At 38.5% G+C, this 23,482-nt stretch overlaps 1 protein-coding gene across 2 annotated transcripts in view; it reads left to right on the top strand.

Annotated features, from left to right (window-relative positions):
• Positions 1-17,430, top strand: part of LOC149089465 (uncharacterized) — a 69,758-nt gene extending 52,328 nt beyond the window's left edge. Inside the window, exons 1-2 of one of the 2 annotated variants that reach the window (XM_089238768.1) lie at positions 3,135-3,500; positions 9,748-17,430. In XM_089238768.1, coding sequence (XP_089094894.1) covers positions 10,031-13,267 — 3,237 coding nt within the window. In that variant the 5' untranslated portion in view covers positions 3,135-3,500; positions 9,748-10,030 and the 3' untranslated portion in view covers positions 13,268-17,430. Of the gene's footprint in view, positions 1-3,134; positions 3,501-9,747 lie in introns of those variants that run through there. The other variant, XM_089238764.1, reaches the window with a different exon arrangement.
• Positions 17,431-23,482: the final 6,052 nt, after the last annotated feature.

Here is a 23,482-nt window from a genome sequence, read left to right as displayed (position 1 = left end):
GAATAACTCTAGAATAAAGGAAAGAAATAATTTTAGAATAAATGAAAGAAACAATTCTAGAATAAATGAAGGAAATAATGCTAGAATAAATGAAAACAATAATTCTAGAATAAATGAAAACAATAATTCTAGAATAAATGAAAAGAATAATTTTAGAATAAATGAAAAAAATAATTCTAGAATAAATGAAAACAATAATGCTAGAATAAATGAAAACAATAATTCTAGAATAAATGAAAACAATGATTTCAGAATAAATGAAAGAAACAATTCTAGAATAAAGAAAGTGAATAACTCTAGAATAAAGGAAGGAAATAATTCTAGAATAAATGAAAACAAAAAATAATTTTAGAATAAATGAAAGAAACAATTCGAAAATAAATGAAGGAAATAATTCTAGAATAAATGAAAACAATAATTCTAGAATAAAGAAAAGGAATAACTCTACAATAAAGGAAGGAAATAATTCTAGAATAAATGAAAACAAAAAATAATTTTATAATAAATGAAAGAAACAATTCTAGAATAAATGAAGGAAATAATTCTAGAATAAATGAAAACAATAATTCTAGAATAAATGAAAACAATAATTCTAGAATAAATGAAAAGAATAATTTTAGAATAAATGAAAAAAATAATTCTAGAATAAATGAAAACAATAATTCTAGAATAAATGAAAACAATAATTCTAGAATAAATGAAAACAATAATTCTAGAATAAATGAAAAGAATAATTTTAGAATAAATGAAAAAAATAATTCTAGAATAAATGAAAACAATGATTTCAGAATAAATGAAAGAAACAATTCTAGAATAAAGAAAATGAAAGAAACAATTCTAGAATAAAGAAAATGAATAACTCTAGAATAAAGGAAGGAAATAATTCTAGAATAAATGAAAACAAAAAATAATTTTATAATAAATGAAAGAAACAATTCTAGAATAAAGAAAAGGAATAGTTTTAGAATAAATGAAAGAAACAATTCGAAAATAAATGAAAGAAACAATTCTAGAGTAAATGAAAACAATAATTCTAGAATAAATGAAAACAATGATTTCAGAATAAATGAAAACAATGATTTCAGAATAAATGAAAAAAATAATTCTAGAATAAAGAAAAGGAATAATTTTTGAATTTTTGAAACAAATAATTTCAGAGTTAGTGACAAAAATAACATGAATCAATTTCTTAATTTCTGGTAAAAGTTATTTCACAATCAATAAAAGAAGAATTGCATGATTATTGAAAAAAATGATTTCAGGGTACATTGAGAGAAGGAAAGTAATTTCAGAATTACGAATTAACTAATTAAAGGATCATTTGAAGTGATTTCATATTAAATCTCAGTATTAATTAATTGAATCAGTAATTAATCAAAAAATTTTCCAGAGTTAGTGAAAAAATAATTTAAGAATAAATCGAAAAATATAAAAAAAAACATAAGAAATAATTTTAAATTAAATAAAAGTCTTCAATTATTTTTGTCCCTGTTCAATTCGAGGTCCAAGTGGCCCCTTCTATAACATGTCACTGAATTAGATGAGTTTTTGGTCCGCGGGCTTCGTATGAAATTTGAATTTGGCCCGCCGGTGTCTGAAAGGTTGAAAATGAAAACCCCCTGTCCCAAAGCAACTAATACTGTACTACTCGACAGAACATGCAACTCATAAACATTCCTTTGGGAGAATGTCTAATGAAATGGTTACGGAAAGGAACGTGTAGTGTATGTGTATATGTAGCCCGGCCCTGACTAATTCAAGTTGTCAGGGTTTTTCTTCTTTCGCGTTCTTGTTCGTGCTGCCATCTGCATTTTATATTCCGAACTGAAGATGGTAAATACTTGAATTTCCTTGTTATGTAAGTGTTGAAGGACTAACTAACTTACCGCACGGCCACCTGGTTAATATTCTGAAAGTTTCAAAGCAATACATATTGCCGCATCGTCAACGTGTACCTGCTCTCTGCGGAGTGACTTTTTCAAATGGGAAACCAGCTCGCATTCGCGCCTCTATGTCAGAGCACTAGTACTACTTGACCGGAAAACTCGTAAACATTCCTCTGGGGGAATTTCTAACGAATAGGTAGTAAATGCCGGGGAACATATGTGTGGATAAGCGTGGCCCTAAATACTTATGTTGCCAGAGTTAGGCTTGTTTCGTTTTATGCTCGTACTGCCACCTGTCTTCAATATTTGAAGTGAAAATGTCAAATGGCTGAATTTTCATGTTATATACTGTAGATATCGCTTGCTTGTGGATGAAATTTTTTAAGACTCTACAGAGCATCTAAAAAACCCAGCCGGGAGACCCAGACAAGATTTGTAATCCTTTGGCTGCGGGAAGTCGAAAAAAATGTTTCTTTTCGGGAGTGAAAAACATTTTTTTTTCTTTTGCGAAGGATAGATGGCAATCAAACTCAGACGTTGTAAATTCACTACAACCGAAGAAAGAGGTGATGCAAACGAAATCTGGTTTCGAACCCAAAATCACCTACATACTAGCGATTGGAGCCAGACACTATCATTTCTCACAGTCCCGTGTAGGCTATACCCTCCAATACAGCACAAGCAAACCTGTCAGAGAATAGAGGAAATCATAATTAAAAGAAAAAAAGAAACTAGAATATCCTATATGCGTTCGCCATCTACATGCCAAAACAATTTCCAATCATCACAGGATGAATATGCAGGCTACTATAGTCATCATCTGTGGATGATGGGAGCTGTCTGAGGGTAAAACCGGGACTGTCTGCGTCGAACCGGAAAGCAAGTGATCCCTACTATCGCCATAGATTACGCTAGTGGACATCACTTGAGTGGAACAGCACCATAATAACAGTTTTATTCTTCTTTATCACCAAATGTTATGCTGCAATGCCCACCTACAGAGGTCCGGACAGTGGAGGTTATCCTGTGGGTTGAGGACGTAAGGGTAAAGGATGAAAAAAAAAAAAAAATGCTAGATAAGAGCATTACTTCGTTCACTGCAGTTACAGAGTGAAGGGGGGAAAAAAACGCTTTTAAGCAATCGATTGCGTTGCTGCTTCTTTCGCAGTTAGTGGCAATATAAACTCATTTGCGTAGGAGGTTTTTCTTTTGCCTTTACACACACACACACACACATACACACACAGGAGTTAAACTGGACGAATAGGTTTTTTAAACATTCTTTTACCTCAGAGGAAGCCTACGCCTTCATGGTAAACACACAACCACCTGTGATCACACAATGTTATCGGTATTTGCGCCATAGTTGCTGTTCTCTTCTAGGACTCAGCTGTTGTGATATTATTGCGACATTACAAGTTTAACTTGTGTGCAATACCAACCGACAATAAAACCTGGGACAATATCATTTCTGCGAGGCCACTACCACCATCATCATGTTTACATGACTATCACGTTCCCATCGTGTATTTTTTCTTAAATTTTATTTTTATTGATTTCCTTTTTTTTACAAAGATTTTTTTTTTTTCACTTGCCTGCTGAAGAATGATTAAGGTAGGCGGCCTTTAGTTTGATCTCTTGTTTTGCTAAAACAACTAAAGCCATTAACCAATAATATCTCAAGGTAATATTAGCTTCAGTCTAAAACGATAACCACGGGATTTTTTTTTTTTTTTACCCACTTGTACGGAGCAATGTAAAAAAAAGCGCAATGTAAAACTAGTTTTTTTGCGATGTGCCTGACGGACATTGCGTCCGGTGGAAGGTTAACGTCTCAAAGATCCGTAATAGACCTCGTTAACCCGTATTTATTGCAGATTAATCTTAAACCCCCCTCCCCCAACATGTCTCCCCATTCCTTTCTCTTATCAAGAGAAACTAATTCTTACTAAAATTAAAAATGAATTGTTCTGTGCACTCACAGCTTTTTTAGCCATTCGGTGGTTATTATTTTATTCTCTTTAAGTGTCTTTGAAAGAAGAATTTTGGATCTTGGCTATTGGAAAAAGACTAGAGATAAGAAATGCAGGGTTCCCAGCAAAACCCTGGCTTTCCCACACCAAAACTCCCGAAGAAAGAAAAAAATTATTCAAAATCTTCACCTTCGAAATGTTTTTCGAGCATTCTCCCTTTTTTCACAGAATTTTCCCCTGTCTTTCATCAAATATGTGCATACTTCCCTGATTTTTACCAGATACTATGTGTATTACATTTTCCATGACTATCCCTGACCATTTTTCATTTCCCTGATTTTCCAGTTCGCAGGGAACACTAATGGCGGAGCAGTATCCTAAAGCTTACGCCTACTCAGTATAATATAATCCCGTATTATATCCGTACGTTCTACCGCCGCCCCTTGGATCATTTCATGCGCACTTTGGAGAACGATGTGTTAGAGCGATATTATTTCTCTATAGAAGCGTGGGAATTTTGATACTCCTCGAAAACGGACGTCTTTTAACCCCTTCACCGCAGTTTTTTGGCAGCAAATGTGGATGATCTGTATTCAAGGTATCGGCGATAAATATTAAAAAAAAATGGTTTCTTTGTTCGCATGTTAGAAATAGAATGGGAAAAAAGAGTACAGTAGATAAACAGTGAAACCTCGCTACAACGATACTTGATAAAACGATAAATTCCTCTACAACGATATTTTTTCAAGTCTTGTTTGGAAATGTCTATACTCTAATTTTTAATTGCTGCCTCTCGATATATAACGATAATTCCTCTACAACGATATATTTTCTTAGTCCACAGAGTATCGTTATATCGAGGTTTCACTGTATTTCTTGTTGCTCTCACCTTCTCTTTCTCATCCCCTATATGTACTATTTTTCTCTCCCCCCGCCCTCTTATATATATATAGCAGAATATAATATATGGTAGACACATTTTATGTGGGGGATCACTAAACAGGATTATAGAAAGAACGGAGAGGGGCAAAAACAACTTCCGTCCATAGGGTTGCAATGAAGCTTCGTAATGATGAGAAAAGAGGTAAAAAAAAATAGTGGGAGCTGTGGAATGAATTTTTTCTAATTGCGTTTGGATGAGATATCTCGCCCTTGATCGTTAAGGGATTTAATGGTATTGTGAGAAATCTGAGTGCAATTTGTTTTTAAAATTAGCGACTGGTGGATATGCAATGATATCAAGAACTTGTTTTATACGTGCGCACCCAATACGACTCTCGATATCGAGCGTGTGTGATTAAGCGGCATTCAATAAGATATCAAACTTTGTACGTGATGACTGGATATTTATGGGAACGTTTTCGCTTGAGATTATCCATGGATGATGGGGATTTTGTTCTGTGTCTTCTAACATTGAGAAGTATGCAATACACCAATTTACAATGTGTACAGAGTGTTCGCGAAGAGACTAATAATTACCCTACGATTGGTTCTAAAATTAATGTATGAAGAAATAAAAACCAAAGTAAAACATTAGAGAAAAATTAAAAATATGAAAAAATAGAAACACGTAAAAAATATAAGAAAACAAATTTTAAAAAATGGAATAGAAAAATATGAAGAAATAGAAACTTATATGAATATGAGAAAATAGAAACTAATGTAAATACTGTACGGAAAATTGAAACAAATATAAATATGAAAAAATAGACTAATGAAAACATGAAAAAAATAGAAACTAATGTAAATATGAAAAAATTGAAATTAATGTAAATACTGTACGAAAAATTTAAACAAAAATAGAAATTAAATGTAAACAAAAATAGAAATTAAATGGAACGAAAAAATAGGAACTAATGTAAACATGAAAAAAATAGAAACTAATGTAAATATAAAAAAATTGAAATTAATGTAAATACTGTACGAAAAATTGAAACAAATATAAATATAATATGAAAAAAATAGAAACTAATGTAAAGGAATTAATTATTCAAGTATTACGTCAGCATCGATGGGGGGTTCCGATTTGCTTACTTTTGATGACGGGGGGGGGGTGTTTGAATGATGCTGACGTCATCAACTACCCTTTATAAAAATATTAAATATTCTTAATGGCAAACTGTGGTTTGTGGGCACCTGAACTAACATTCTCCCTATTGATAAGTCTCCTAGAGAGCCCCTTAATGATCTCTAAATGTTTCGTGAATCTTTCAAGTGATCTAGAAATGTGTTTGGGCCACTTAAGTACTCTCGAATTGTGTCACGCATCATTCAAGTGATCCGTAATTATGCCGCGGATCACTTAAGCAATCTGGGAATGTGCCGGGGGTAACTTGAGTGATGTAAAGTCGCACCGGGGGTCGCTTAAGTGCTCTAAAACTATGCCGATTGTCACTCAAGGGATGTCTCATTAAATGTGCCACGGATCGCTTAAGTGTTCTGGAACTGTGTCACGGGTCACTTAACTTAAGTGATCTGTGAATGTGCCACAGGCCTACTTGAGTGATCTGAAAATGTGCCGCTTAGTTCATTTTTACAAAATTAGGTGTGAGGGGGCAGGCCACATCAGATAACCTCCCCCCCCCCGGGCCACATTTGGTCCACGGGCCAAGGATTTATCATTATATGGCTTGGTCACAATCAATTTCTTATCAGGAAATTTGGAGTTCTTAGCTTTCAAATAGCATTGAAATTAACAGAAATTGATTATAAGATTATGTTTATACATACAAAGGTATTTTCTTTCGAAATTTTGATTTTTTAAAAAAATATTTTTTGCATTTAAAAATGATTTTTTGATAGTTTAGGGAGGGGGGGGAGGAGCTCCTTCTATGTGCGCCCTACCCGGGTACAGTCTATGATCCCACCAATATGTCATAGGAGGTAGGGGAGGCCAGAGATGACGAAATTTCGACTTTTTCTGACAAGGGGGAGTGGAGGGGGGGGGGGTCAGAAAGTGCTGACGTAATACTTAAACGGCCCCAAATATGAAAAAATAGAAACTAATGTAAATATGAAAAAGTGAAGGTTGAAGTAAAATATTTGAAATATCTTATTGCTGATTTTCTGCGTCATCCTTTTGAGGCTTCACATTTCAGCCACTCAGAAAGTGACAAAAATTGATAATTTTTCATCGACTTTCTTCTTCTTCTTTTGATTGGTGGGGGAGAGGCTCCGTTTGAAAATTTCAATTTTTATGTTTCCCGAATTATCTTATATTTTACGGGAGTGTGACTTCTCTTTTCCCTGATAATTTTTTTTCCATATTTTACTTTAATTTTAAAAAAAAGTATAGAGTATTTTTTCATTGCTTTCGAAAACTCTCCGGGGAACATCCCGTGTAACGATTATCTGTTTAAAAAATTTATAATAAGTTCTTGTTTCAAATCATTTCACAAAGATACTGTGTATTAGAAGAATTCGGATATTGAGTTTCGTGATAATCGAAATTATATTGTACTGCATATGTTACAGCCAAAGCCCGAGGTACGGCCATTTCGCGTATTGGCCGAGAGGTGTGTCTTAACTTCCGATTTAGAAATGACTAGTGTTTTCTCTACTTTGGCTGACCATTTCGTGAAGTGGTTGGAGATCCTTGGTCCAATTTCGATACGTTGATGTAAGGCAGGGGTTCTTAACCTACGGGTCGTGACCCAAGGGGATTCCAAGGTGGATCATACGAATCCATTTACAGCCAAGGGTTCTTGAGCTATGGGTCACGATCCAAACTTGATTCGTAGGGGCTTTCGAGATTGGTCGTAGAAATCCACTTACAACCAGGGCCTTCTTAAAAGAGCATCATGAACCAGGGGCGTAGCTAGAAATTTCGTTCGGGGGAGACCACTTTTATTTCGGGGGGGGGGGACCAAAGTGATAGAACAATAGATTTGGCCATCTTTTCCCCTTTTTTCGGTCATTTTCTCACATTTCGGGGGGGGGGGGAAACAGACCCCCAAGTCCCCTCTCGCTACGCCCTTGTCATGAGCCCCGGTCCAAGTGATTTTTCTGAGGTACTGACTAGAAAATTATCGAAAATTTCAACCAGTTCTCATTTTTGTGAGACCCTTTTCTCTTGAGGTACCCGGGTGGGTCCATGCGTTAAGATGGCACTGCTTACAGCCAAGGATACTTGAACTACGGATCATGACCCAAACTTTATCCTCAGGGGTCTCCGAGAAAGGTCGTTCAAATCTACTTACATTAAGGGATTCTTGAGCTATGGGTCACGACCCAAACTTGATTCGCAGGGGCTTCCGATGTTGTTCGTATAACTCCATTTACGGTCCTGTTATGAATGCACTTATTGGGTCACTGGTTTCACTAATTTCGGAAAACAAGCAGTCCCGTCCCATGGGTCGGGAAGCTGATTCTGTTGTTGATTTTGGGTCGCGGCTTAAAAAGGTCAAGAACCCCTGATGTAAGGCGTTCTGGTAGGCGACACATCTATCGCGTCTGGTTTGACGGTGGTAACAAAAAACCTTATTACAACACGTGATGACAATAAATAGAGAATAAATAAATAAATTTAATACCATATGCCCTTTTTTTTTCCTTCTGAGTTCGGCTCATCACTCCATGCCATTTCGCTGGCCGAAGCCCGAAATCAAGAAAAGATCGGACATAAGCTGGTCAATTTACAGCGAAATCGGCCAACATGTGTGTGTGCGCGAAATGACCCATATCGGGCTTTGGCGTTAACATATGCATAGCTTTGTACTTTTTCCATAAAGCTTGACATGAGACATGTCGTGTGCGGAAAATTCTCCGGAAAATTCACTGACATCAGTTCACCCCCCCCCCTCCCCCGCGCAATTCACTGATATGACAATTCACCACTACGAAAATTCACAGTCAAGCAGTTCATCGACAGGACAATTCACAGTTAGGAAAATTCATTGAAAAGTAATTCATCGACAAAATGACATAGTGAGTAGTGGATGAGCAGACGAGTGAGCCAGTAAACGAGTAAGTAAGCAAGTGAGTGATTGAACAAGTGAGTCAGAAAGTTAGTGAGAGAATTAGTGACTGAGCAAGAGAGTCTAGTGAGAGTCTCAGTGATTGAACAAGACAGTGGATGAATAAGAAGATTGAGAGGATGAATAAGCAAGTGAATGGGGAATAAGATGAGAGGATTAATAAGAAGATGAGAGGGTGAATACGCAAGTGAGTGGAGGAATAAGATGAGAGGATGAATAAGCAAGTGAGTGGATAAATAAGAAGGTGAGAGGATGAATAAGCAAGTCTGTGGATGAATAAGTGAGTGGGTGAATAAGCGAGTGAGCAGTTGAGCAAATGATAGAGTGAGTGAACAGGTGAGCAAATAAGTGAGTGAGCAAGTTAGTGGATGAATGATTTGATGATACAAAATGTAATTAAAATATGAAAAAAAACAACTAGAAAGAATGAGCGAGTTACTCATTCGGTCGCTCACTCATTCTCACACTTGCTCAATCACTCGGTCACTCACTCACTGGCGACGAACTGTTGCCGTGCTGAGTTTTCCTAGAGGTGAATTGATGGCGGTCACAGAGAATTTTGCATAGCAAATCTTTATGAGCAACACCAAACGTTTCGCATCTCGAAGAATGGCTCCAGGGTGATTCCGTGTCATAATTAGATTCCCCGTAACCCAGTTTTCATTAGCGCGTGTGGGAAATGATATCGATTCTCGGAACGAAATTCATCAGACTTTGATTTCGCGTGAGATTCCCGTCAAAGTATTTTTTTTCCCATCAGATCACGAAGATTTCGTCGCCATCGTTCAAGGAACAAAGGAGTGTCCAAAATAGCGTCGATATAGATACGATCATTACTTTTTCGCAAATGAATTTAATATGATTATATTTTTCGAAGATTGCGATTCTAATATTGTTTTTCTTCCTCTGCAGGTTCGGAACAAAAGCTGTGATAGAAGAAAAGGAATAAAGATGCTAAGGGTGACGTCAGGCTTGGCCCGTCGGACCGACGCCCATCCGACGTCCCACGTGCCTTCGATGCAAAAACTAGAATAAAGACAGAATAGAGAGAAGCAGAAGGAGAGTGGATATTGGAGAGATAGAGAGAGAAAGAAAAGAAAATGATTACCTGTAGGCAAAAGAGATAAAAAAAAGAGAGAAAGGTGGGCGATAGCATTTGCGCACAAGATAGGCCGTCGTTACTTGAACTAACCAGATGCCTGGAAGCCTACTGTCGCCCCCGCAGTCGCGGGTATCTCGAAACGAGTCGACTCGCTCCGATCACTCCGACTGCTCGAACACTTCTCAGAGCTCAGCCGCGGGCAAGAAAGTGAGTTTCAACAAGGCCGTCAGAGTCAAGAAGTACACGCGGCCGAAGAAAAGCTTGAGCAACGGTGACCTGACCGCCAACGGAGGAGTCACCCATTCGAACGGTGTCACCCACTCGGGCAGTCCCGAGAAACGATTCTGGTTCAAAGTCTACAAGAATAAGCACCGGCATCCCCCAGATCCGAAAGAGATACGTTCCAATGGTGGTGGTGTCATATACTACAGCAACGATCCGACGGGCCATCTTGCGCGACATGTAGATGACGACGATGACGCCATCAGCTACCATCCGAATCCATCGACACTGAACTATCCCGTGCTGACGTTCGAGAGTTCCACCCAGACGCCGCCCAGAGAATACGGGCCAACGAGTGGTTCAACCTGGCTCAGTAACGAAGAGATACCGTTGCATCCGAGTCAGAGGCCAATCGAGCCCCCTCACGTAAGACGCGACCACGTTAAGAAGATAGTGAATCGTTTCAACGAGGAAGCTGTCCTGAACAGGCATAGGACCTCCGACGGAGAGATAAGTCCTTCCGGATCACCAGTGCTGTCTCCGAGGATGTACCATTCGACGCCGATCAAGTCCCAAAGGGTTCCGACACCACCTCCGGAGCCACCGTTGACGTATCATGGCACGAAACAGAGGTCTGACGAGGCGCCACCACCGAAAACAAAGAAGAATCCCATTGTCAACGGTGTCAAAGTGATATTTGGTATGGCACCTCTGAAGAAGAAGGGTAAGGCTGGAAGTTCGGAGAAAAAAGACGCCTACAAGCACCACTCTGTAGAGACTTCGACGGACAGTCGCCAACTCAACGGGAAATCGCACGTCAACGGGGATTACAGGACGCACGTAACAGTATCGGACGGTTCCGACACAGAAGTGAAGATAGCGAAGGACGGCACAGCCTACAGGCCAGTCAGCAAGTACAACGGCAACCACGGAGCACTCGTAAGACGACCGACGGGCGGATTATTCCGCGGTCACGATGAAAACGACAACGATCATTTCGACGACGATGACTACTACTACGACGAAAACGACGAGAACTCTTTCCAGAGGCGAGGCAAAGTGCACGTAGAGACCTACGACAGCGGCAACCAGCTCGTCTACGACACCACCGACGTCAACACCGCTTCCTCCAGACTGGACAACGGGGAACTCTTCTGTACCGTCGGCGAGAAGCACCAGCTCTGGCAGAACAACAAGAGAATCGTCGTCTACGAGGAACCTTCTCCGAGGGTCATCAGGCGGAAAGCCAAGTCGCACAGCGACCTCCTGAATTCCGAAGAAGACGAGTACAAGATCAGGGACAAGGTAGACAAGGGCGTGTCCACCGAACATCTGTCGCGCAGGCAGGAAGCGATAGCAAACACCCCCAAAAAATCCAAAGACTCTTCTTGGTTGAGACTGTGGAGGTCGACGACTAAGGACAAGGGTGTACAGTGCAGCAAAGTTCCGACCAGTGTGTATGACGAGGACATTTACGCAGCAGGCAAATATAAAGTCATAAAGCCCAGAAGCGCCGTCGCTTCCGCTTACAGTGACGTGCCAGATCTAGACAAACACTACCAGCAGAACCAGTCCGATCATCTGCGTGAAGACGACTACACCAGTGCTATATCTTCCACTTACCATAACGGTGACATATACAGCCAAGTCGACAAATCCAAGAAGAGGAGAGACGCCAAAAAGAAAGCTGCGTATGCGGACAGCGACGGGTATTCCAATGGCTTGTTCAAGTCCCGTTCCGAACCTCTGTACATCGGTCCACCACCGAAAGAAGTGCGGGACATGCGCGATGACCTACAGTACGGGGACTATTACTTCGACGAGGATGGTGACCGCACCATCAAGACATCCAAACGCAGCTTTGGTTTCCGCTTGAACCCTGGTCGGGAGAACAATTTCCCCAAGTCTTCGAAACAACCGGTTTACAGGGAAGAGAACTGGTATGACGTCGACGATGACGTCGAAGCTGTCGAAAAACGCAAAGGTCGTGGGTTCGAGCACCGCGACATGTCCGAAATCCGAGAGGAGCTCGCCAACGAAGAGTACGCTTCGGATTTCAGCAGCACCGTGGATCCGAAGAGGAACGACGCCGGATCGGGATCTCTTATGCGCGAGTTCGACTACAAGAAACGGGAGATATCCTACGAGAACGTTCCCAGGTCGGACGGAGAGAGCAATGGAAACGGTGCCGGCGGCGCCAACAGTGGACTATGGTTCCGCGAGGCCGACGAAGACTACAGGAAAGAGATGGCGCAAAGTGAAGTGTCCTACCCAGCTGGTAGTCACGTCGGCAGCGACAGATTCTACACGGTCAGCCGCACGGATCGGGCCAGTAAGCAGAAGCCACCACCTAGTCCAAGAGCTTATACGCTGGACAGACGCCACATGAAAGACAAGAAGAAAACGGCGTCGAATTCCAGCGGCGTCAAAATACTCGTCAACGGCAGGGAGATCACAGACGGCAACAGGATCAGCAAGAAGAGCAAGAGCGGCCACCACAGAAAATCTAAAATATCTGAGGACCCCTCTTCGGTCCAGAGCGATCCGCTATACGTCAGAGGTGGACTCGCAGCAGCTTACCAGGCCAGGCAGAGGGCCGCTATACGCCGCAGCAATAGCTCAGTCGCTGGAATCGGTGGGGACTACAGGACGAGTCCCGCTGCCGTCCGCAGGAGACACCGCGGGACGTCGGAGGCTAGCTCCGAGACGGAATCCGCGCACGCCAGGAGACCGCTGGTGATGTACATACCGGGTATCAGTCACTACGAAAAGTCACCGGAAGACAACGACAGGTCTTCCGGGGTGAACGTGGCCAGGAGCCAATCCATGATGACTTCTACCAGACCTTCCAAGATCTCCTCCAGATCCTCAAAGTCGAGCAGAGGAGGCTCGAGAACGGAACTCTACCGGAAACCTCAGATCTACGAAGAGGAAGAGGACGAGATAATGCCACTGGCGTCCGAATCGAACAAGAAGAAGCCGCCGAAAGTGCCGCACGACGCCAGGAAGAGCAACAGCGACATAAAACGGAGACACTCGATGCCAAAAGACACGAAATTTTCGTGGCTGAAATGGAAGATTCGGGGCAAACCATCGAGAGAGCCCTGAAAAAAAAACCCGAACAAATGGATACAACCGGGACAAGTTCTCACCCTGTCCCACATGTTCGAAGTCTCTAACATGCATTATATCGCTGATTCATGGCATTCACATGGTCACTGGTGTATCTAGCAATATGTACAGACTGGTCAGTGTAATTACCCCGCCTTTGAGTTCGATATTCGGACATTTATTGCTGCCTCCATTGCGTTCGCGTATACTCATCGTAACTTCAACAATTGCGTATCGCGGGTATATCTTGCAGCTTTCTGGGTTACTTTCAGGGGACATAGTTAAATGTTTATATCATCAACCCCTTCCCATCACGTCACTAACCCGCAGTGGTGACTTTCATCGAATAACGAGCAACATAATATTAGTATGGACGCACTCAAGGTAAAATCGAACTTCATTTTAGTTTAGTATACTGTATATCTGACCATTTTTTTTACCAATATGTTATGTTATATACTATTTAAACTTAACTATACATCTGACGTACATTAACACACACACACACACACACATTACCTTATTATTACAAAATACTTGAAATAATATATGAATGTAGTTTCCAATCGTTGGTACGGTATTTGATTCTGTTTTGAAAAAATATCTGATTATCTCTCTATTTTATTGTTATAAATAAATAATTATATTAATTACTCTCTTAATTTACTCTCTTAATTATTTGCTATAAATTTTTAAATTTTTATCTGTAGGTCTTTAAAGTATTTTATTTGGGTTATTACTATGCGTCTGGTCCTTTAAATGTCAATTTTCATATTCCACCAAAGCATCTGGAACATTTCTATCACATCTTCCTAAAGTTCATTGAAAATTTCTATTATATTTCCCAAAAAAAACACCTTGGAAACTTCAATCACATCCTCCAAACACCTTAAAAATTTCTATCACATCCCCCATAGCACCATGAACATTTCTATTATATTTTCCAAAAAACACCTTGGAAACTTCAATCACATTCCCCCAAAGCACCTTGAAAATTTCTATCACATCCTCCAAACACCTTAAAAATTTCTATCACATCCCACAAAAGCACCTTCAAAATTTCTATCACATCTCCCAAAGCATCTTGACAATTTCTATCACATTCCCAAACATCTTAAGCCTTGTGCTCGCGAGTACCCTGATGCTGTTCCCTAGAGGATTTGAGTGCTCGGTGACAGGAGACATTGAATGACTGTTTTTCAGTGAAAAAATTAATTTTTTTTTCCTTATACGTATTTTATAAATTCAAAAAACTGTAATATCTAAAAGAAGAAAAAGATAATCAAAAATGATCAGAAAAAGAAATAAATAAAATGGTCAGGGAAAAAGGTAAATACTGCATTCAAAATTGAAAATTGATTGAAATTTCTATTCCAAATTTCGAAACTCTACCTAATAATGCTGAAGTAAGAAAGAGAAAATTATATATCTTTCTTCTATCAAGTTATTTTTTGGGGAAAATAAACTAAATGTGTAGAAATATTCAGAGATTTTAATGTGTAAATCTTAAAAGAGTCGATTTGTACTGAAAACATGTCTTTGAGAAGAGAATCATTTTTCCCCTCATATTAATAAATTCAAAAGTTTTAATGAAACTGAAAAAAAATATTAATTACTGGAAATTCCTTCGAAAATTATTGGATTCCTTCAAATAATGTTGGAGTAAGAAAAATTTATTACGATGCTTTTTAATCGAGTGCTTTATCTTCATTATTTTTGCTTCCATTCGGCTGAAATAAATTTAAAGAAATAAAACTTGAGCGAGTTTTCACATCTTTGGTGGTCTGCACTCACATCAAATACATTCCATAAATATCTATAGCGTAGTTTCAATAATGGTCATTAAATATTCAAGAGCTGAAGCTGGTAGCCTATATGGATACTAGTAGTAATAATAATAATAATAACAAGAGCAATTATATAACTGCATGAAAAGAATCTCAAAAGGTATTATGATCTCACGTCAGGTGAATATCAATGAATATTGATGTACGGTGGTATTAGAAAAGGTTTTTTTTCGGTCTTGATATGCGTATATACGTGCTGTAATTTTCCTGCGTATGAAACGCGGGCTTATTCAAAAGAATGTTTTATTGCTCTGCTCAACGATAATACTTTCATTTTGAAACTAGACGAAAAATTACAGTTCAAAAATGCATTTCATTTTTTTTTCTCATTGCTAGATATACTGTATATAGGCTATTTATATTTCGCAAGTAAAAAAAAATCCAAATTTCGCAAAAAAAAAATTGTTTTAAATCGGCAACTTCACATTTATTCGAAAAAATTTTCGTTATGTTTGAAAATTTTTTCGCATTCATCCGCAAAAATATTTCTCAAATCAAAAATTTCTTCCGCAAAAATATTTCTCAAATCAAAAATTTCTTCCGCAAAAATATTTCTCAAATAAGAAATTTCATCCACAAAAATATTTCTCAAATAAAAAATTTCATCCGCAAAAATATTTTTCAAACCAAAAATTTTGCACTCATCCACAAAAATATTTCTCAAGACAAAAATTTTGCATTCATCCGCAAAAAATATTTCTCAAGACAAAAATTTTGCACTCATCCGCAAAAATATTTCTCAAGACAAAAATTTTGCATTCATCCGCAAAAAATATTTTTCAAACCAAAAATTTTGCACTCATCCACAAAAATATTTCTCAAGACAAAAATTTTGCATTCATCCGCAAAAATATTTTTCAAACCAAAAATTTTGCACTCACCCACAAAAATATTTCTCAAGACAAAAATTTTGCATTCATCCGAAAAAAATATTTCTCAAGACAAAAATTTTGCACTCATCCGCAAAAATATTTCTCAAGACAAAAATTTTGCATTCATCCACAAAAATATTTCTCAAGACAAAAATTTTGCATTCATCCGAAAAAAATATTTCTCAAGACAAAAATTTTGCACTCATCCGCAAAAATATTTCTCAAGACAAAAATTTTGCATTCATCCGCAAAAATATTTCTCAAAACAAAAATTTTGCATTCATCCGCAAAAATATTTCTCAAACCAAAAATTTTGCACTCATCCACAAAAATATTTCTCAAGACAAAAATTTTGCACTCATCCGCAAAAATATTTTTCAAACCAAAAATTTTGCATTCATCCGCATAAATATTTTCCAAATGAAGCAAATAATTGTAAAGTTAATGAAAATTCAGAATTTTTGAGAAAAATAATCTCATAATTTGTGAAAGCTTCCAATAATTTCGAAGCCCCCACATTTTATTTTTAAGCCTTAAGCTCAGGTCCCGTTGTTAAGACGTCGCCCCAGTGAGATTTTTTTCTTCTAAGAAGTTTCAAAAAATTCAAAACGAAATTTTATTTTTATTTTTTAAAAATATTTAAAAATTATTTTTGAATTCGAAATTTCAACCCAATATGTCGCGATTGATCGTGCTTTGATTTTTGGTCGCATCAAAAAAAAAAAGGTTAAGAGTGTGGGAATAATTTTTACATTACTTTTGTTTCCTACCAAATTTTAATGAAATTTATGAAATTTTTTAATTTTAATGAAATTTATGAAATTTTTTAATTGCAATGAAATTAATGATGTTTTTTCATTTTAATGAAATTATTGAAATTTTAATGAATTTCATATGAGTGATATGAGTTAAAATATGGTTTCATACCCTCAATATTGAAACCAGCATCAGTTTTAGTTTCATTTTACGCAGTATTGAATTGTTTTTTACCTATGTTGTATCATAACATTGCGTATTATGAAATTAACATAGTTTCCGCGCATTCATTTACTGTGAAGTTTCTTTTTTCTATACACGATTTCTCTCGCGAGTACTGTATGTACATGAAAGGCACCAGTTAATTCACATGTATGATCCACGATTAATTTTCCTAAAAATATGTCCTAGTCTTCTTCTTCTTCCTCTTGTTGAATTGAAACTTTCTACTTCGAAAAGTTAAAAGGAGAAATTCTGAAACATTACTCTGATGTATGAGTGTGTACTGTATATACTTAGCATTTTTTTTTTTCCTCGTATGAATCTCAAGTGTTTTATGATAACGATAATATTTGGGTTTTGATTGATTTGTACTAAACTCTGACGTCATTATTATTATTTTAACTTGTGTTATATGAACGTAAGCTGTGTACAGAATCAACCAATAAAAAATGCTTTTTTTTTTTTTTTTTTTCAAATTCATTTATCATAATCTGTTTTTGGATGGTTTGAGATTTTTCTCTGTTATAAATGGTCATTGATAAGTGCATATGTGTATTTAGCCCTGTATAAGGGTCGATCAATAATGATCATCTGTTCAAGTGGATTTATTAATTAAAAGATCTGAATCTGAATACCACGGTTTGTCGGTGGCACCGAAGAAGACTCCATTACCACGCTTAGGAAGTGCCAATAAGGGGCCGTTCAAGTATTACGTAAGCAAATTTTTGAGCCCCCCCCCCCCTTGTCAGCAAAAGTAAGCAAAACGCTGACCCCCCCTCCCCCCTGGCAGCAAAATTTCGTCATCAACTCTGCCCCTCTGAAGCCTAACGCATATTGGTGGGATCAGAGATGTACATGGGGGGGGGGGTGGGGTTCTGTCGTGCCCCCTTTCCATGATCAAAATTTTATTTTTTTAAATTGAAATTTCGGAAGAAAATATCTTTATATATGTTATTATAATCAATTTCTGTTAATTTCAATGTTATTTGAAGGCTATGAACTCAAAATTTATCTTTAATAAATTCATTGCGACCCACCCTCTAAACCATATAATGATAAATCACATAAAGGCCCTTGGCCCGCGGACCAAATATGGCCCTGGGGGTTACTTGATGCGGCCTGCCCTCTTCCAACCTAATTTTGTAAAAATGAACTAGACGGCACATTTACAGATCGCGTAAGTGTCCCGTGGTACAATTCCAGAACATTTAAGCGGCCCGTGGCATATTTTCAGAACACTTAAGCGATCCGTGACACATTTAGGGATCCCTGGAGTGACATGTGACGTAGTTTTAGAGCACTTAAGTGGCCTCCAGTGCGGTTCTACATCACTCAAATTACCCGCGGCACATTCTCAGATTATTTAAGTGATGTGTGGCACATTTCCAGAGCACTTAAGCGGGATCACTTGGATCCGCGAAACATTTAGAGGTCACTAAAGTGGCTCTGTAGGGCACTTATCAATAGGAGGGATGTTACTTCAATTGCCCACAAACTATCGAAAGGTTTTTCTCGTTTTTGGCGAACAGAGTAAGATGCCATTAAAAATATTTCATATTTTCATAAAAGGTGGTTGATGACGTAAGCATAATCCAAACCCCCCCCCCCACTCCCTATCATCAAAAGTCAGCAAATCGGAAACCCCCTCCCCCCCATGATGACGTAATACTTGAATGGCCCCTAAACAGCTGTGAAGGGTAAAAATTAAAGAAGGACAAAAAAGAAGGGAAAAGATAAAGTACGGGAATTATATTTTCAGTAAGCTCTTTGCACAAAGCCAACATGACCATTACAACATAAGCAATCTCCAAACACATCAGCCCAATAACAATTACTCAGTTTGGTGGGGGGAAAATAAGAACCTCTAGAATCAGTGTTTCTCAACCGCCGGGCCCTAACACTAGTCACACCGGGCCGTGAGTGATCGCAGTTTAATTTTTCCCCAATAATTTCTTGTTAGTCCGGGCCTTTCACTCACAAAAAAAAAAACATTTACCGGGCCGTAGGCTTCCAAAGGTTGAGAACTACTGCTCTAGATGATCTTCGAGGAAAACAAAAACTAATAATTGTCAGTTAGTTACTGATCAACACTCTTAGACTCTGCAGAGTCTTCAATGCTGGTATTTCTACCCGCACACAAATTAGATTTATCTTACACTGAAGAGCCAAAAAAACTGGTAACACCTGCCTAATATCGCGTAAGGCGCTCGCAGAAGTGCCGCAACACGACGTGGCATGGACTCGACTAATGTCTGAAGTAGTGCTGGAGGTAACTGACACCATGAATCCTGCAGGGCTGTCCATAAATCCGTAGGAGTAAGAGGGGCTTCTGAACAGCACGTTGCAAGACATGCCAGATATGCTCAATAATGTTCATGTCTGGGGATTTAGGTGGCCAGCGGAAGTGTCTAAAGTCAGAAGAGTGTTCCTGGAGCCACTTTGTAGCAATTCTGGACGTGTGGAGTGTCGCATTTTTAGGGTATGCAGAGGCATAAACAATATTTAGATTGCTCAGCAAAGAGCTAGAAATGAAAGTGCTTCATTTGTCAAAAAACGATTACGCTGGCGTTGAATTACTGTCCAAGAGAATATGAAGTAGTAAATACAAAATTAATTTTTTTTTTTCAACCAGTCAGAGGAGTGTTCAATCACTATTCTCCTACTTGTTGAACCCTCAAACTAAGCAATGCAGTAAAACTATCTGATCCACCTTGACTTATTTATATCGGATCTGGTAATTGACACATTTCGCGCTGTGCTTTTTGGATGTGGTGTCGAAAGAGCGTCATTCTTAAAAAACTTACATGTCTGGTGTGTGGATTGTCGAAGAGAGTTGACAGACTGCACTGTGGAAGACTCCAAAAAAAAAAAGAATGTAGTATATATACTGTGTATATTGTGAGGAGAGACAGAGAAGAATTATCTGTGGTTGTTAATACATTATTTTACATTATTTTTATACAATAATAAAAATAGAAATAATGATGACAGTAAGGCACCTAGAGGCCACATAAAAGACAAAATAAATACTCATATTCGGTTAGTTAGTAAGATTCTGCCAGTCCCTGCGGAGAATGTTTTTTGGCCTTGCGTATTTAGCCACACTAGCATATCTATATTGAGATGTTTCTAATATGGCAATATGGGGATTCTCTGTTGCTCTTAAATTGTTTTCGGCACAGCTTTTTAACGTAATTGAAGATAGTTGTAACCTTGGAATCCCTCCTAATGTCTTCTTTTATATAATATGGAGACTTGTTGATCCTTCTGAGGAATTCGTTTTGGAATACTTCAAGTACGTACATGTTAGCCTTCCTATCATAGGTCCTTCGAGAACACGCGTTGAGAAGAATTGGACGAACAATCGCCTGATAAAAGGAGAATCCTGTTGTAATATGACAGCTTGCTTCTTGGGGAAGCATATTTTGTATAGCATGTTGGTAGCCGCATTTGCCTTCCTTATAGTCTCCTCTACATGCTTTCCGAACATAAGTTTAGTATCCAGCCAGACACCTAAGTATTTTCTGGATACGTGTGCAGTCAATTCAGTACCATTTAGGAAAATATATAGGGTGATCCATAAATGCGTAACTAGTTCAGAAATAATTCATAAAAATCGAAGCAATTGGTTTATTTAAATGCGGTTGGCGGAAAAGTTATTTTCACGAAGAGGGAATTCCTTTTCCTGTACGGGAAGGGGGAGGAAATTCTGTCATTTTTTCATATTTTTGTTGATAGAGGGTACTACATGAAAACAAATCTTCAGAGTCCCATAGAATGCAGGGTTGGGGGATTACCAGCTCATTCATAACTCCGAGGGTAAAGATATACTTCCAACCACATCTCTAAACTTTCCACCCTCTTAAAGATGGCGTGAGATGACTCTTAAATTGTCATCATCCCTATTCTCTTATACCAACACTGGCTTCAATGCTCTACTGCATGAAATTGGCAGAGCGATGATAAGGGGGGAGGTATGAGCTGTTAGAGTCTCATCTATGGCACGCGGACATACGAGTGAAGGTTCAAAGTTCAGCTCAGATCATTTCTGAATTTTCCTGTTACTGGCGCAGATTTGCGAACGTTTAAAAAAACCCATTTTCGTGGGAAAACTTTTTCCTCAAACCGCATTCAAATATACTGATTCCTTAAAATTTTATGAATTTTTAAACTACTTATGGGGCACCCTGTACATCCTATGACGTGGCAGTATTGAATAAAGCGATCTACTCTAATCTACTCGTTTGTTCCAACAAATCAGAACATCCCAGGAATTTACGAGCACAGTTCATGAAATGCTGTGCAAGTTGGAAAGCCCGAATTTACAGTATGGCTGCAATTCATTTTTTCTATTTATAAAAGGTTCTTGAGCGATTCGCTCAAAAAACTCGCATAAAATAGACAACGTCAAGATGTCAAATTTTTATACTTTGTTTCAAAAAATTAGAACATCTGACTTAGAACGGATTATTACATGAATATTTTAATGCACAAATGGACATCAAGTTGATCGAATTTATGTACGTTGTATGGTGTTGTAGGTCTTTCCCGGTTTGCGTATGCAAATTTAAAATAGGCCAATCTTTTAACATTACGGGTACAAGAAAAGGACATTTTCCGTAAACATAAAAATCACCTGTGAAGTGTAAGAAAATGCGTGCGGATACAGCACCTCCTAAACATAGATCTTCTCTAGGAGGTGCTGGCTGATATCGTAAAAACACGTTGCAACCGTGGCCATCTCTATATTTTATGCGTCAAGACTTTGAATCGAAAAAGTCTGGATTGGACTTCAACCATAGATTCTATGGCCGCTGTTTTCAAGTGATAATAGCTGACATTAGGATAGCTTCTCTATTTTCCCCCTTATTTTTCGTGCGTATGTGTTACCACCATAATTTCTTGATAGAACTAGCATCAGATATCACAAAATCACCGAAGCGTCGTTGAAGTTTGATGTACGTGGCCTAATTCGCAATCGAAACTGCATTTTTCCATCTTCAAAGTCTTCAACTGCTTGAATAAAAAAAAAAACAAACAAACAAACAGATATTTAAGAGAAGTTCCTTTATCCTGGAATAACTCGCGAACTGTCGGTCCTCGATGCCAGGGCCGTCTTAAGCAGTGCCGTCTTAATGCATGAGCCCACCCGGGCACGGCCCGGGGACCTCGGAAAAACTAGAGGTAGTTGAATTGTTCGAGAATTAGCCAGGTAGGGCCTCGGAAAAACTAGAGGTAGTTGAATTGTTCGAGAATTGGCCAGGTAGGGCCTCGGAAAAACTAGAGGTAGTTGAATTGTTCGAGAATTGGCCAGGTAGGGTCTCGGAAAAATCACTTATCCTGGGGGCCCATGATGCTCTTAAGACGGCACTGGTCTTAAGAGTATCATAGGTCCCCCGGCCAAGTGGTTTTTCTGAGGCCAAATCCTAGAAAATTTCATCCAGATCTCATTTTTGTGAGGCTCCTCTTCTCTTGAGGTCCCCGGCCCGTGCCCGGGTGGGCCCATGCGTTAAGACGGCACTGCTCGATGCATATTTCCAATTGGTAAGAAATATCCAAATAGCATGTGGACCTCAGCTACGTCATTCATATTGAAAGTAGTTGCATAGGTTACTAATAGGGCTCCGATTTTAATGACAAGTCATATTTCAGTCATTTTCGAGCTATTGTCCGCAGTTGTAAAAACGATGAAGAGAGCACCGCATTATTTTAAAGACAACTCCAAACAAGATTAAAGAAAAACATACATACAGTACAGTGTTGTGGAGAGATTTGCCGTTGTATCGAGTGTCATTGTAGCGAGGTTTCACTGTACTACTCTGGTAGGATGAAAACGTCCTCTCATTTTTAACTGATTTAGTTATAAAGTCTCATACTCTCCTGCATTATCACCAAGTGGCAAAAGATGCTATCATTTAATTAACACGCGGGCAGTTCTTTTCTTCAATCTTGACCAAGTCTTGGTATCTTTCGATCAATGATCTGACCTGAAAAAACTCTTTCGAGAAAGTTCATTCACGGCAAATTTCGATTTCTCGAGAAGCACCCGGAGCCAAATGTAATTTGTAATTGCCTCCGCTGACAACTATCGCGGAGATAAGATTCAAAAAAACGAAAAAAGGAGCCAACACCTTTCTGTAACAAAGAAGACTCGCGTAACACTTTCCATCATGACATGAGAACATCGATGACCGAAGCGTCATCTACGCCCATCATTGGATGGTGAACGCGATTAGCTATTCACGCACAGCCGGCTGTGAATTAGGTTAAATACCGTAACGAGGTTAAAAGAAAATATACATGTCAAATTATTCTTGCTTTTTTTTCTTGAATTTCTTAATATTTCTGAACGTTATATCATCGTGGATAGTGACAGAATCAGAAAAAGATGACTAATTTTCTCCTTGAAACAGTTCGTCCAGTGACGTCATGCATCTCTTTTATTACACATAATAGAGTTTTAATGTCAAAGACGACGCATCATGTTACCCGATATGCATATTCTAATGAGGACG

The sequence above is a fragment of the Pholcus phalangioides genome, unplaced genomic scaffold (assembly GCF_987345545.1).
Source record: "Pholcus phalangioides strain wild (caught in Gottingen) unplaced genomic scaffold, Ppha-v1.0 ptg000002l_1, whole genome shotgun sequence".
NCBI classification, from domain to species: Eukaryota; Metazoa; Arthropoda; class Arachnida; order Araneae; family Pholcidae; genus Pholcus; species Pholcus phalangioides.
This window is presented reverse-complemented; position numbering and strand designations above follow the sequence as displayed.